Raw genomic sequence first — 13,889 nt, forward strand, 5'->3', positions numbered from 1 at the left:
ACAAAATACTCATTTTAATTTTTTTCAGAAACTATGAGTGGAGGATCTCAAGTCCACATTTTTTGGGGTGCTCCAGTCAGTCCATTGAACATGACCGTATCACCGGAACCACCTTCTTTAAGGTCTACTGAGAAACCCTGGAAAAAAATTCAGCTTTTATACAACCAACATTCTTTACATCTGAGGGATGAAAACTACATACATGGAACTCTTGAAGACCATCCAGTCCTAGAAGCCAAGGGCCCTCCCCATCTTCCTAATGCTCATTTTTTAACAAACTCTACTAGTGAACCTGTTCATGTGAACGAAGACTCTCTACACTGTATTTCTGAAACACAGCCTGTAAAATCCCAGGAGGGTCCCCCTTTAGGGATGAGAGAGAGAACCAGCCCCGATGTGCAAATATGCAGATTTAAGGGCAAAGTTCAGCATTTAACTGAAGAAGAAAAGTTTCCAAAGCTTCTCAGCGAAAATAAGAAAATTACAGATGAAGAGCATAAAGATCAGGCAAATACATGCGGTCGGAACTTCCGGAAGAACTTCTTTCAGTTAGACCATAAGTGCGCACTAGATCTGGTCTGTAGTTCGGAACAGATTAGTACACGGCCGGGAGCGAAGGAAGCCAAGTGTGTGCCCACAGAAGGCTGGCATCATGAGGCACACAGCCAGGGTCTGGAGATCTTTTCCTCGGACACAGAAGATAAGCCAAGGTCCGAAGCTGTTGGAAAGGTCTCTACTGATACTGAATTTCTTAGTATAATGACCTCCAGCCAGGTGGCTTTTTTATCTCAAAGGAAGTCTAAAGGACACAATATTACAAATAAAGGGCCTGTAAACATGGAGAGCAAACCAAAGGCAAGCCATAGGGAAGTAAGAATGCTTGAAGATGATCTGACTCGGCCCAATGAGGACTTTGCAGGAGGATGTGAAAGTGGACAAAACCAAGCTCATTCCCTGGAACTCTTCAGTCCTGTTTGTCCTGAAACAAAAAGTAGTGGCACTCCCATGAAATCTGATAAAGGTCTGGAGGAAGATACAGGATCTCAAGCACTTTTCAATTTCGAAGATAAACCACTGCCCAGTGCTGTACGTATTGAGTCATACAGCTCAGGAATGCCGTGTTCCCAGCAAAACGGCTTCCACAAAAGTCCTGTTAAAAGAAGTTGGACCTTTCCGAAGCTGAAAGAAGACAAGCTGACCCATTCCAGAGCTCTGTCTGAAGTCCTCCCACCATCCAAGAAAATTAAGTTGGTCTCTGATGCTGGAGATCCCACTGCAGCAATGGACCAGAGGAATGTGTCTACACTTAAGGGGATTAAAAAAACATCATTAATAAAAAATTGTGATTCTAAAAGCCAGAAGTATAATTGTTTAGTCCTGGTATTATCTCCATGTCATGTGAAAGAAATAAGTATAAAGTCTGGACCAAATTCCGGCTCTAAAGTGCCTTTAGGAATAATTGTGGTAACGGACCAGTCAGGAATTCAGAAGAAGGTCTCTCTGTGGAGGGCCGCGGCATTTTGGGCACTTACAGTGTTTCCTGGAGATATAATTTTGCTCACAGGTAAGGTCATTGTGGGGTAGTGGTAGCTTTAAGCTGTAGGCTTCCCCCAGCTCCCACTTTAGGCCTTATTACCATTTTCCCGCTTTGGGAGGCAGCATGATCAATCTCTTTCCAGTGTCCTTACCATCGCCTGGTATCCCATGTCCCTGCCATTTCTGGGCCTTTACTCTAGACCTTCTTAGTTCTTTCCCTCTTTTCTGCTCACCTTGAAGAAGCCTTTCCTGGTTGCTTCTCCCCTTTATTCACTATGTGAGCATTCAGGTCATATCATCAGGTTCTTTCTTTGTTTCCTTATGGCTTTGTCTACATACGTCTTATTTTTAAGTGTTTTCTTGAGCTGTGTGAGCAGTCTTATGATGAAAGGACAGCATTTCTACTACGTAAGCCCTAATAATGCTGTGCACATCACCTTCTTATTGAGGGGACAGAGAGAGAATTTCTATTGTGTTTTTAATTATTAAAATTATACTCTCATTTGGGAATATGAGAAGGAAAAACTGCTGGTATTAAACCAACCTCACACCACCACCAGTAGGGTTTTGGAGTGTTACCTTCCAGTTATCTTCTGTCTGCTCCTTATAACATGGATACATACATATGTAATAGTTGATATTTATTAGGAACTTACTTTGTGTCCAACCCTGTTTTATATGTATTTATTTTTTAAAAAGATTTTATTTATTTATTTGACACAGATAGTGAGAAAGGGAACACAAGCAGGGGGAGTGAGAGAGGGAGAAGTAGGCTTCCCGCCGAGCAAGGAGCCCGACACGGGGCTCAATCCCAGGCCCCTGAATCCATGACCTGAGCTGAAGGCAGACGCCTAATGACTGAACCACCCAGGCGCCCCCACAACCCTGTTTTAAACTTTATGTGTGTATCAATTCATTACAACAACTATATGAAGAAGGTACTGATTATTAGACCCATTTTTCACTTTGAGGAAATGGAGCCCCAGGAAAGTAAAGCTGTGTATCCAGTTTCACACATCTAGGAAGTGGCAAAGCCAGGATTTCACCTAAGCTCCAGAACCTATACTCTTACTATAGAGTTGTAATCATAAAGAACATTGAGTTTTTATCCTGCTGCTTTCTGACATAAGACATCTAACATTTTTTTTACATGTTCTTAATTAATTGAAAATACACATGTATTAGAGCAGAGATACCAATCAGCTTAAGGATGAATCCCAGAGTGGGAGGAAGCTGATTAAGTTCAATAATCTATCTAAAGAAAGAATGTGGTAGAGAAGCAGAGTGGGGTGAGCCTCAGAAGCTTGGGAAAAGACAACATCAAGGCAGTCCTTGGTGGTTCCTACCAAGTGGTTTGCTGGGAGAACGAGAGCCTTGCCTATTAGACCTTAGGTGCACAGGTAAGACTCTCAGGTGCACCCTCTCCTGAAAAGATATGTGGGATTGTAACCGACAAGGTTAGCGTGGTCCCCACCCACTTGCAATGCCATCTTATTTGTTGGTAAGTCAATTCATCTAGCTCCCCTATTCTGATTCAGTGCTCACCAAGCACCCTTTGCTTACCATTTGCCTCTCCAGCTATAAACCCACCTGCCTCCATGAGAGTGGGCCGCTAATGCAGTTTCTGTGGCAATTAATACTCCATTGTAAATTTTAAAATGGTGTTGTGCTTCTTGTTTGTCTCATTAACTTGTTTAACAGGAGCTTATGTTGCAGAGCCGAAATCTATTTTTGGGTTCCCGACAAAATCAGATTCCCAGACTATCAGGAGACAACTGGGCCCTGGACCATGGTCATGTTTCCAAGGCAATTCCCATCACTGGGTGAGCCTCATAGGAGGACATTCCTGGCAGATGGAAACACAAGCCTGCCATCCCTGTGTTTTTCCCTGGTGTCCGTACAGTTAGGTAACCTTCTATCAAGTGCCTTGATTGGTTTCCCTAGCCATTTTCCTCTTATGGGGTATTTAGATTATTTCTATGAGCACCTTTTAAAGAAATCAGGTTTTCTTCTTTCTGTTTTGCCTTACTTCCTTAGCAAAAAAAGTATTCTAGTTCACCAATTTCTGCATGGGTTTCTTTTGCTTGTGTGGACAGATGGAAACTTCATGGAAAAAAGAGAAATCCATACTTCCCCCTTGTCCTAATTAAGTGCTGAAATTATACATACATAGAAATTTGTGGGTAAAATCCCATTTTAATTAACAGTATCGAATTATATACATCATTATACCTCCATGTTGGATATCTAATATCTACTGACCTATAACCCCAAACTGAACTTGTTTCCGCAGCAGATGTATTCCAGCTCACACTGTGTTCAGTGACACAGTGGACGTTTTGCCGTTATAGTTGTAGCACTAGGCATGAAGAGGTGCTGTAAGTAAGAACCGTCTAAGGGAGACTGCGGGCCAGAGTTCGAAGACGACCTCACACCGAACTGTGGAAAACCATAGGTTTTCAGAACAAACAAGAGAGGCTCTAGGGCATATCAGTGAGAGCGAATCAGGAGAGCCAGGAGGCAAGGGCTGAGCGGTGAATTCCACTCCACCCTATCACTCCTGATTAGCAAGTCCCTAACCCAACCTACGTTTACAATCTCATTTCCCAAAGCCTCTCCTTGAACTTTCTGACATGTTTCTTTCTGAAGAGCAGACATCCTGATGGTCAGATTATGAGAAGTCTAGAAGGCAGTGCTAGCTGTTGCTGGCCAGGCAGTGGGCGGCTGCTGAGTTCTTTCTAAACCAGTCAACAGATCACATTAATGTTCTTGAGAAATCGCTCATTAGCACTGGGGGACATGGATTGGAGGTGGGAAGGGGACCTGCTAGGAGAGAGAGGAATGTATGATATAAAACGGTCCTGGCAGGGCCATGGGGAGACTCAAGAGGCAGAATCAACAGGTGGGGGTTTGGAGACAAGGGTGGGGAGGGAGAGGTAGACACTCAGGTTGATTTCATGTTTGAATTTACCTGGTGGGTTCCAGAGTGCCCACAAGTGAGATGCGTCCTATGAGAAGAAGAGCAGGTTTGAGCATTGCTGAGTTTGGGGGGCCGGTAGAATATCCAGGCAGGGATGTCCTTTTGGCAGTTGTGGGTAACGGGGTAAATGGTTTTAAAGATGGAGAGAGGGTCTGGGTATCAGTTTGGAAGTACTGGGAACGTGTGCCTCCTTGTTTTTCCTTCTTATTATCTCAAAAACTTGCTGCTATTAGGATATCTTTATACCTCTAGCGTTTTATGCACTGATCATATCTTGCCTGGGGTTGATATGTCTCTGTCTCTAACGTACAGTTTTTGCTCTACTTGGACTTGTTTCTGCCTGTTGGTATATTTAGTTCCACTCTGATTCTTCTCTAGACATCTTAGATCATAGATGACCTATGATCTACATCCCATTGGAAAGTGTTCCTTATCTCCCAGATCCTTCACTTTTAACATCTGGAGATGAAGATTGCTTTTAATTAAAGATAACTTTAATTAAAAAATAATTAAATTCCTTTGAGAATGTCTATATTCATAGGTATTTATAGCAGAAGGGGTAAATGCATACTAAATATTATTTGCTCTTCTAGGCACTACTGCTTTGGAACCATTACTTTGCTTCCTGGCTCAAATGTTTTCCTTTTAATTTCTCAAAATAGACGTTAGAGCATTTCTTTTATGTAAACAAAAGCCATTAAACCATTCATTGTGGAGCAGTGAGCTTCCATACTGATACTGTTCAGATATACAGAAGCAATTTTGTTAGTGCTATTTTATTATTTTGTGTCTTTAGGCAGATCATTTGACCCACCTGAAATTCAGCTGAACTTTAGTTGCCTGGCATGTGAGAGACATGCATAATATTTTGCTATGATTGCTAAGTTAATTACAGTGTGAAGGAACGTATGGCATGATCAGAGGAACTTTTTTTTTTTCTCCTTTCTAGATGTTACCATTCATGAAAATCATTGGATTGGTGAGACAGTACTACAATCAACATTTACCAGTCAGTTATTAAATCTTGGAAGTTACTCATCTGTCCAGTCTGAAGAGTGTAAGACATTTTAAATATAATAACTTCTTAGTATTTAAAGTATACACACTGTTTTCTTATATTAGAAAAAGGAGCTAAAGTGTTACTCATCTGTCCAGTCTCAAGAGTGTAAGACAACATTTTAAATTAATAATTTCTTAGTATTATAAAGTATATACACTTTTCTATATTAGAAAAAGAAGTTAAAATAGTAATTTTATGAAATGTTTTCTTTCTTTTTTTTTTTTTTAAGATTTTATTTATTTATTTGACAGAGATCACAGGTAGGCAGAGAGGTCAGCAGAGAGAGAGGAAGGGAAGCAGGCTCCCTGCTGAGCAGAGAACCCGATATGGGGCTCGATCCCAGAACCCTGGGATCATGACCCAAGCCGAAGGCAGAGGTTTTAACCCACTGAGCCACCCAGGCACCCCTTAAATGTTTTCTAAACAGGTTAGTTGGACAGTGTTGGTTTATTTTCTTCAGTAAGAATGAAACTAGAATTTATAAAAATAAACATGTGCATTGCAAATCATAAATCTTTTAAGAAATATTAGGGTTCAGATTCCATTTTCTTACTTTTCTTAGAGTCCACATAGTAGTGATTCTTAACCTTTTAGAGAGTCATAGCTCTCTTTGAGAAGCTATGTCCCATTTCTCCAGAAAAATGGACTTAGGTAGATAGAAACAATATTTTTTAAAAAAGATTTTATTGATTTATTTGACAGAGAGAGGTCACAAGGAGGCAGAGAGGCAGGCAGAGAGAGAGGGGGAAGCAGGCTCCCCGCTGAGCAGAGAGCCCTATGCGGGGGGCTTGATCCAGGACCCTGGGATCATGACCCGAGCCAAAGGCAGAGGCTTTAACCCACTGAGACACCCAGGTGCCCCTAGAAACAACATTTTTCAAATAATTCCAAATGGTTCCATGGACCTCTGAAGTTCTTTTGTGGGATTCCCCAATCTCTGGTTACGAAACCTTAAGGTACTGAGAAAAGCATGGGCCTTCTAGTCAGACGATTGTGGTTTGAATCCCTGTTCTTCAGTCCACCACTGCTAGGAAAGACTACCTACCTTCTTTGACATCCATTTTTCTCTTCTTTAAAGCAAGCTATTCAGTGAAGAGCCCAGCAGTTATCCTTTTCTCCAAGAGGTTAAAAAGGAAAACAAAGTAAGAGAGACAGTATAAATTGGTAATTATTGTCTCTGGAGTCAAATAGAGCAGGATTTGAATCTTGGCCCTACCACTTCCACCGTCCGTGTCTTCCAGCAAGTTACTTAACCTCATTGTACCCCTGCTTCCTCTTGTGTGAAATGGAAATTAAAAAATATATATAGCTTATAGACTTGCTGTGAAGATTAAATGAGAGAATGAATATGAGGTATTGTACCTACATGTAGTATATAATAATATAGTAGTATCAATGGGAGAAGTAATAAGCAAAATATATTTGTTAGAAAACTGAAACAGTGTCATAGAAAAATAGCTATATATAAAATAGCTATATATATAAAAATACACTGATTATACAAGAGATTAACTGGAATGACAAGTAAGTTGTATATGGCATATATGGAAGATATAGCATGGAATTCCAACCCATGAATAATAAGAATTCTCAAAGAAAGGCAGGGTCTTTAAGCAGAAGAGAACAACAACAATGGTGTTTGAGAAGGGTAAGAATTCCCCATATCCTAGGAAAGCTAGTCAGTGGGAAATCAGCTCTGACATAGTCTCATAAAATAACTAAAATTGGGGCGCCTGGGTGGCTCAGTGGGTTAAAGCCTCTGCCTTTGGCTCAGGTCATGATCCCAGGGTCCTGGGATCAAGTCCTGCATTGGGCTCTCTGCTTGGCGGGGAGCCTGCTTCCTCCCCTCTCTCTCTGCCTACCTCTCTGCCTACTTGTGATCTCTGTCTGTCAAATAAATAAATAAATAACCTTAAAAAATAACTAAAATTGAGCTCTTCATCTGCCCAGTTTATACATATTAAGTGGTGACATTGTTTGAGGCAGTGTGCGCTGGGGGTCCACCTGGTGCTGGCCTTCATGGCGCTCGTGTTCATGTGTGGAGGACAGACAAGAAACTAAAGAGACATGCAAATATAATATTTGCAGATGATAATGAATGCTCAGAAGGAAAGTAACAAAGGGCAGGATGGAGAGTACCATAGATCTGGTTGTGAAGGGCTGGGCATGGAACAGAATCAGGGAATTAGGAGGTTATTAGAATAGTTGAGGTTGCGAGATAATGGGCAATCAGTGGAAATAATGAGAAATGGATGGATATGAGATATAGCTTAGATAGACCAGTTTCTGTAGAAGAAATGGAGAAAATTATTAAGGAACTACCATAAAAAAAGCTGCAAAGCCCAGACAGTTACACAGGAGAACTCTATCAAACCTTCAGAGACCAGATAGTTCCAATGCTCTAAAAATTATTCCAGAGTATTGAAGAAAGAAACTTCCTAATTCCTTTTATTAAGCAAATATAACACTGACACCTAAACCAAATGAAGTCATTACAAATAAAAATATAGACCAGTATTATCCCTGAGTATTCATGCATGAAGTCTAAACAAAATATTAGTAAACAAAATCTGACACTTCATTAAAGAAATAATGATCAAGTGAGACTTTTTCCAGAAATGGAAAGATATGTTCAATATTAGAATATCCATGAATTTTGTATACCATACCATAAAGAAAAAAATATATAATTATTTCCATAGAGGTTGAGAAATGCTTTGACAAAATTTAACAACCATTTACCATAAGAAGCACTCCAGGGAATGGAAATTGAAGGATACTTTCTCTTTCAATATCAATAAATACAGTATCAATACAGTGTTACAATTACAATGCAATTGGTACTGTGTCAATAAAGTTAGATGTATTTAGTCCTAATGCCAGCATCATATTTAATGGAGAAACACCAGAGGTATTTCCACTAAAATCAGGAACAAGGTAAGGATGTCCACTATCTCTGCTACTCATCATCACTATACTAGAGTTATCAACCAGTGCAGCTAGACAAGAAGAGGTATCTGAGTGGGTGAAAAAGAGTAAAAACTGTATGTACAAATGGTTTGATAACATATCTGAAAAACTTCAGGGTATCAAAGATAAACTAAATTCAAACAATAAAAGAATTCAGTGGCGTTAACAGGAGATGAAAGTTAATGTTAAAAGAGTCAGCAGCCTTCCCATACACAAACACTAAGCGGAGGGCATAAGGGGAGGGAAGAGCTCATCGGCAAAACCAGTAAAGAAGGTACTTCAGGGGCGCCTGGGTGGCTCAGTGGGTTAAAACCTCTGCCTTCGGCTCAGGTCATGATCCCAGGGTCCTGGGATCGAACCCCACATCGGGTTCTCTGCTCTGCAGGGAGCCTGCTTCCTCCTCTCTCTCTCTCTCTGCCTGCCTCTCTGCCTACTTGTGATCTCTGTCTGTCAAATAAATAAATAAATAAATAAATCTTAAAAAAAAAAAAAAAGAAGGTACTTCAGAATAAAGTTAACAAGAAATTTGCAAAACCTGTGTGAGGAAAAAATTGTAACTACTCCAGAAAGAAATAAGGACATGAAGAAATGGAAACACAGCATTCCCTATTCATGGATAAGATGACTTAACATAATGGTATCAGTTCTGCATCACTTAATTCATAAACTCAGTGCTGTCTCAATAAAAATATTAAGAAGCTGTGCTATGGCATTTCCAACTTGATACTAACATTCATATGGAAAAACAAAGAGGCAAGAATAGCTAGGAAAACCCTGAAAAAGAAAAAGTACGGGAACCACGCTTACCAGACAGGCTTTAAACTGTAAAGCCTCTATAATTAAAACCATGTGATGCTGGTGCGTAAATAGACAAGTGAATCAGGGGAATAGAACAGTATGATTACAATCAGACCCATACACATATAATTTAGTATATGACAAAGATGTTATCTGAGGTCACTGAGGTAGAGGCTAACTTTTTAATAAATGGTGGTGCGGCAACTAGGTATTCATTTAGAATAAAGACAGAATTAGAACAATATCTCACATGAAATAGAAGGATATACTCCAAATGGATTAAGAATCTAAATATAAAAAATAAAACCATTAACTACTAGATGGAAACTTGGGTGAATTTCTCTATCATCTTCGTATAGAGAAAACTTTCCTACTATTCAGAATCCAGAAATAGCAAATGAAAAGGAAAAAGAACAATAAATCTGACTATAGAAAAAATAAAATTTTGCATGACCAGTAGCATCATAAACAAAGTTAGAAGAGGGGCACCTGGGTGGCTCGGTGGGTTAATCCTCTGCCTTTGGTTCAGGTCATGATCTCAGGGTCCTGGGATTGAGCCCTGCATTGGGCTCTCTGCTTACCAGGGAGCCTGCTTCTCCTTCTCTTTCTCTCTGCCTGCCTCTCTGCCTACTTGTGATCTCTGCCTGTCAAATAAAAAATAAATAAAATCTTAAAAACAAAAAAACAAAGTCAAAAGACAACTGGCAAACTTGGACAGAATATTTGCAACATATACCTTAGACAAAAGGCTGATATTCCTAATACAGAGAGAACTCCTACAAATTGAGTGACAAAGGACCTGATAGGAAAATGGAAAAAAGACATGAGACATTCAAATGACAGCTACACAGATATATCATTTCCTGCTATCCAACTGGCAAAATTAAAAAAACAGGACGGCATGTGCTGTTGATGAGGCTGCAGGGAAACAGGCCCTCTTGTACATTGCTAGCAGGCATGAGAATTTCCACACTTCTTCTGGCGGGGTATAGCGATCCCTAACAAAAGTACTTAGTACTCAGCTTTCTGCCCAGGAAGCCTACCTACAGGAATCTATCCTGAAGCTACAACTACAACACTGTGAGAATACGTATGCACAAGGTTATTCAAGGCAATGCTTATAATTGCAAGACCCTGGGAAAAATCAGAATGCCCCAGCATAGCAGAATGAATGAGCAAATTGTGGTACCTTTCCACAGTGAAATACTATGCAGACATGAAAAAGAAAGAAAAAGAGTTCTGTGAACTGATAGGGAGTGATTTCTGGGACATACTGTTACATGGAAAGCACAAAGCTCAACAAAGTATATGTAGTATGCTAACTTTTGTATAAGAAAGGGAGGAATAAAATATATGTGTATCTCCTCATTTGCAAAAAAAAAATGCAGGAAAGAAAAAACAGAAACTAAAGAGATGAGTTACCTACAGAGGGGGGTGGGAAAAGGGGCAGAAAGAAGGAGGGAATGGAAAATAGCGTATCATTGAGGAGGAGGGAGTAACACTTCTCTGCATGGATCTTTTTGTGTAGCATTGACTCACCGAATCACACCGATGCTTCCCATACCCACAGTAAGCCATCAAAACCAGATAAAATGCAGTGGAGGGGGAAGCCCAAAAGGAATACCAACACTAACAACTGAACCTAACCATACTACAAATAAATAAAATGACTGCACAGGAGGGTGGGAAAGAAAAGATCAAATCTCAGTAACAATGGAAAACAGTGAATGGACTGGATTCCGCAAGGCCAAGGGCAAAAGGACAGCATGGGTGCTGCAGTCTGGTTAGTAGAAGTGCATCTCAGAGGGGCGTGGGTTGCCAACAGCCTGGGGACTGGAAGCAACAAAAGGAAAAGTGAGTTTCCAATTTGGGAATTTCCTTAAAAGATGTTAAGTGTAATCTTTTATTATGAGTATTTGAAGTTGCCACATCCTTGGAGAGCATATTTCCATGGAGCCGAATGGGTTGTAAGTAAAACTCACCTTATTTAATAGATGTTAATATAAGAGAAGAGTAGGGAATGTTTTGAAATCATGAAAATAACATGGTATGCAAATATTTCGCAAGGGATTAGGGAGATAAATGTTGTAGGTAGAGTTGGCTTTAGGACTGATTTGTATTCAAGTAAGGCTGATCTGTTTGAGTCATTTCAGAAAAACCTTAGGACCTAATTCTAGGTGAAGAATATCACATGGAACCCCTGGGAAGCTCCAGGTTTTTGTAGAACAGAGAGAAAAACCTTGAACTAGTTAGAGAACCTTTAAAGCTTACTTCAAATTCTTTCTTCTTATACTTACATAGGAATTTATATTGTCGTTTTTCACAGGATGGTAGCTAATGTATATTCTAAGTCTTTTTTATTTGATTTAGGGGAATGGTGATCAGTTGATACTTTGAGAATATTGTAGTTGTTTTTCTTCCGAAAGAATAAATCAGTTTGGTTAGGTTTTTTTTTTTTTTTTTTTTTAACAAGTACTTACAGCTCAAGAGACCATTCTTCTGATCAATCTATTGTGCTTTGGAGAAGACTTCTGTTCTTTCCTCATTACATATGGCAGGACATAGATTTATCTGAAATATTATTAATTGAAATGATTAAGGATATAAATCAAAGGTTAATACAATGTTTTCATTGTATTATGCAATATGTAGACTATATTCATTGGAATTTAAGTAATCCCATGTTTCTGTATTAAAAATCAGGGAAAGTAAATACTTGGATATCAGGGATCTTTGTATTTTCCCCAAAAAGCTCCACATTAAGACAAAGAATGAAGCCCAGGGAAGTTATGTACAAGTTCTCAGAACTCATTGTTGACAGAGTCAGAATTTGAACCTGTTTGAATTTTGATTCCACATGTGCCGGAAATATTGCAAAAGAGGGATCAGGACGTCTGGTGAATGAATTGGAGCCCTGGATGGAGCTACTTGGGAGTTGGATTTTGCTGTAATCTAATGGGGGGGTCTTATCTCTTCCTCTCTTGCTCTCATTTCTCTTTCATGTCTTCTGTTCTTTTCTCTTACGTTCCTTGTCTTTGTTAGTGATATCACTGTAGCTTCAGAAAAGTCATTGAGAAACTGAGTCATCTAACTAGAATGGACTTCAGGTATCAGGTTCTAAAAACCTTAAAACATTTGTTTTTATCCATGCACTCATCTGTGCAAGGAAACTTGATGCCATCTTTCATCTTTTCTGTGAGCTCTCCATCTCATTGTTTCTTGGATTCCACCTCCTGGACTGTTTACAAATCTGTCATCCCTCATCCCCTTATGCAGTCTTGTCTGGTTCCCAGCGCTCATCGTCTCCCCCCGGATGGCCCCTGGCCTCCTAAATGTCCTTCCTACTCTCCCTTCTGTGAAAATTGATTCCTCCATAATAAAGGGTCCGTGAACTTGGATGCGAAGGCATTACATCTTTACTTTCTCTGAAGCTAACTGAAAACGAGCACTTGCTTCCATTATGCACGAGGTGGCAATCCGCAGTGATATTAGCGTCCTTGGGGCTTGGTCACCAGTGGAAGGCACACACACTTTCATATCTTGTATCACAGTTGCTGACAATGACACGAACATCATTTATGTCCCTCACTACTTTGAAATTACAGTAGTCGTTACATATGCATTATGTATTGTTATTTAATGTACTAATGAGGCACAGATTACCTGTTTAAAAATATTGGATTGTTATATTTCTATATAGTTGGTTTTGCAATCTTATTTTATGCGTTGAAAAGTACTATTTTGTAATGAAAATGCTCTAAAATTAGATAATGATAGTAGTTGTACAACATTGTAAAATACTAAAAAAACACTGAATCACACACTTTTTTTTGGAATCATACACTTCATTTTTTTCTAATTCTTTTTGATTTTTTTTTTTTTAAGTAGGCTCTGCACCCAACATGGGGCTTAAACTCACAACCTTGAGTTTTAGAGGTGTGTGTGCTACCAACTGAGCAAGCTAGATGCCCCAAATTATACACTTTAAAAGGGTGAATTTTATGTATGTCAGTTATAGCTCAATGAAGTTATTTTACAAAAAATATGATTCTGGTAATGGATTCACATGTTTCGTCAGATTACCAGAAGCATCTGTAATATGTAAAGGAATACAGATCCCTTTCCCTTTACCCGGAAATACACCCCCTCCTCCATTTACTACCTAGAAAACTCTAGGACATTTTTCTAAAACCCAGCTCAAATATTCCTTCAATAAAGCCTCTTCCAACTTGCCTGGGCAGTTGTTTTCATGTGTTTTGGGGAAGGCTTACATGTATCTCCTATCCTAAGCCCAGTGTTTGTTATTGACTACCTCAAGGTTGCTAATTCCTTCAGTGTGGGTATCATGACAAGATACGTCTTTGTATCCGTAGCACCTGGCATAGTGCCTGGCATGTAGTGGATGGTCTCCTGATGAGAGAATGAATTATGAGGCTTTAGTGTAGCATCAGAAATACACAAGGATGAAAATGTTAATGGGAGAAGGAAAGAAGAATCATTTTATTTTTCTTCCTGAAATCAGCAAACAGACCCAACAATCTACTA

General features: G+C 39.5%; 1 protein-coding gene across 1 annotated transcript in view; it reads left to right on the forward strand.

Moving 5' to 3' along the window:
- LOC111145261 (family with sequence similarity 35 member A) overlaps positions 1–13,889 on the forward strand; it is an 87,276-nt gene that overhangs the window by 51,310 nt on the left and 22,077 nt on the right. Inside the window, exons 4-5 of the mRNA XM_022500059.1 lie at positions 29–1,564; positions 5,466–5,573. Coding sequence (XP_022355767.1) covers positions 34–1,564; positions 5,466–5,573 — 1,639 coding nt within the window. The 5' untranslated portion in view covers positions 29–33. The remainder of the gene's footprint in view (positions 1–28; positions 1,565–5,465; positions 5,574–13,889) is intronic.

The sequence above is a fragment of the Enhydra lutris genome, unplaced genomic scaffold (genome assembly GCF_002288905.1).
Source record: "Enhydra lutris kenyoni isolate GAN:26980312 unplaced genomic scaffold, ASM228890v2 scaffoldscaffold12, whole genome shotgun sequence".
In the NCBI taxonomy this organism is placed as follows: Eukaryota; Metazoa; Chordata; class Mammalia; order Carnivora; family Mustelidae; genus Enhydra; species Enhydra lutris.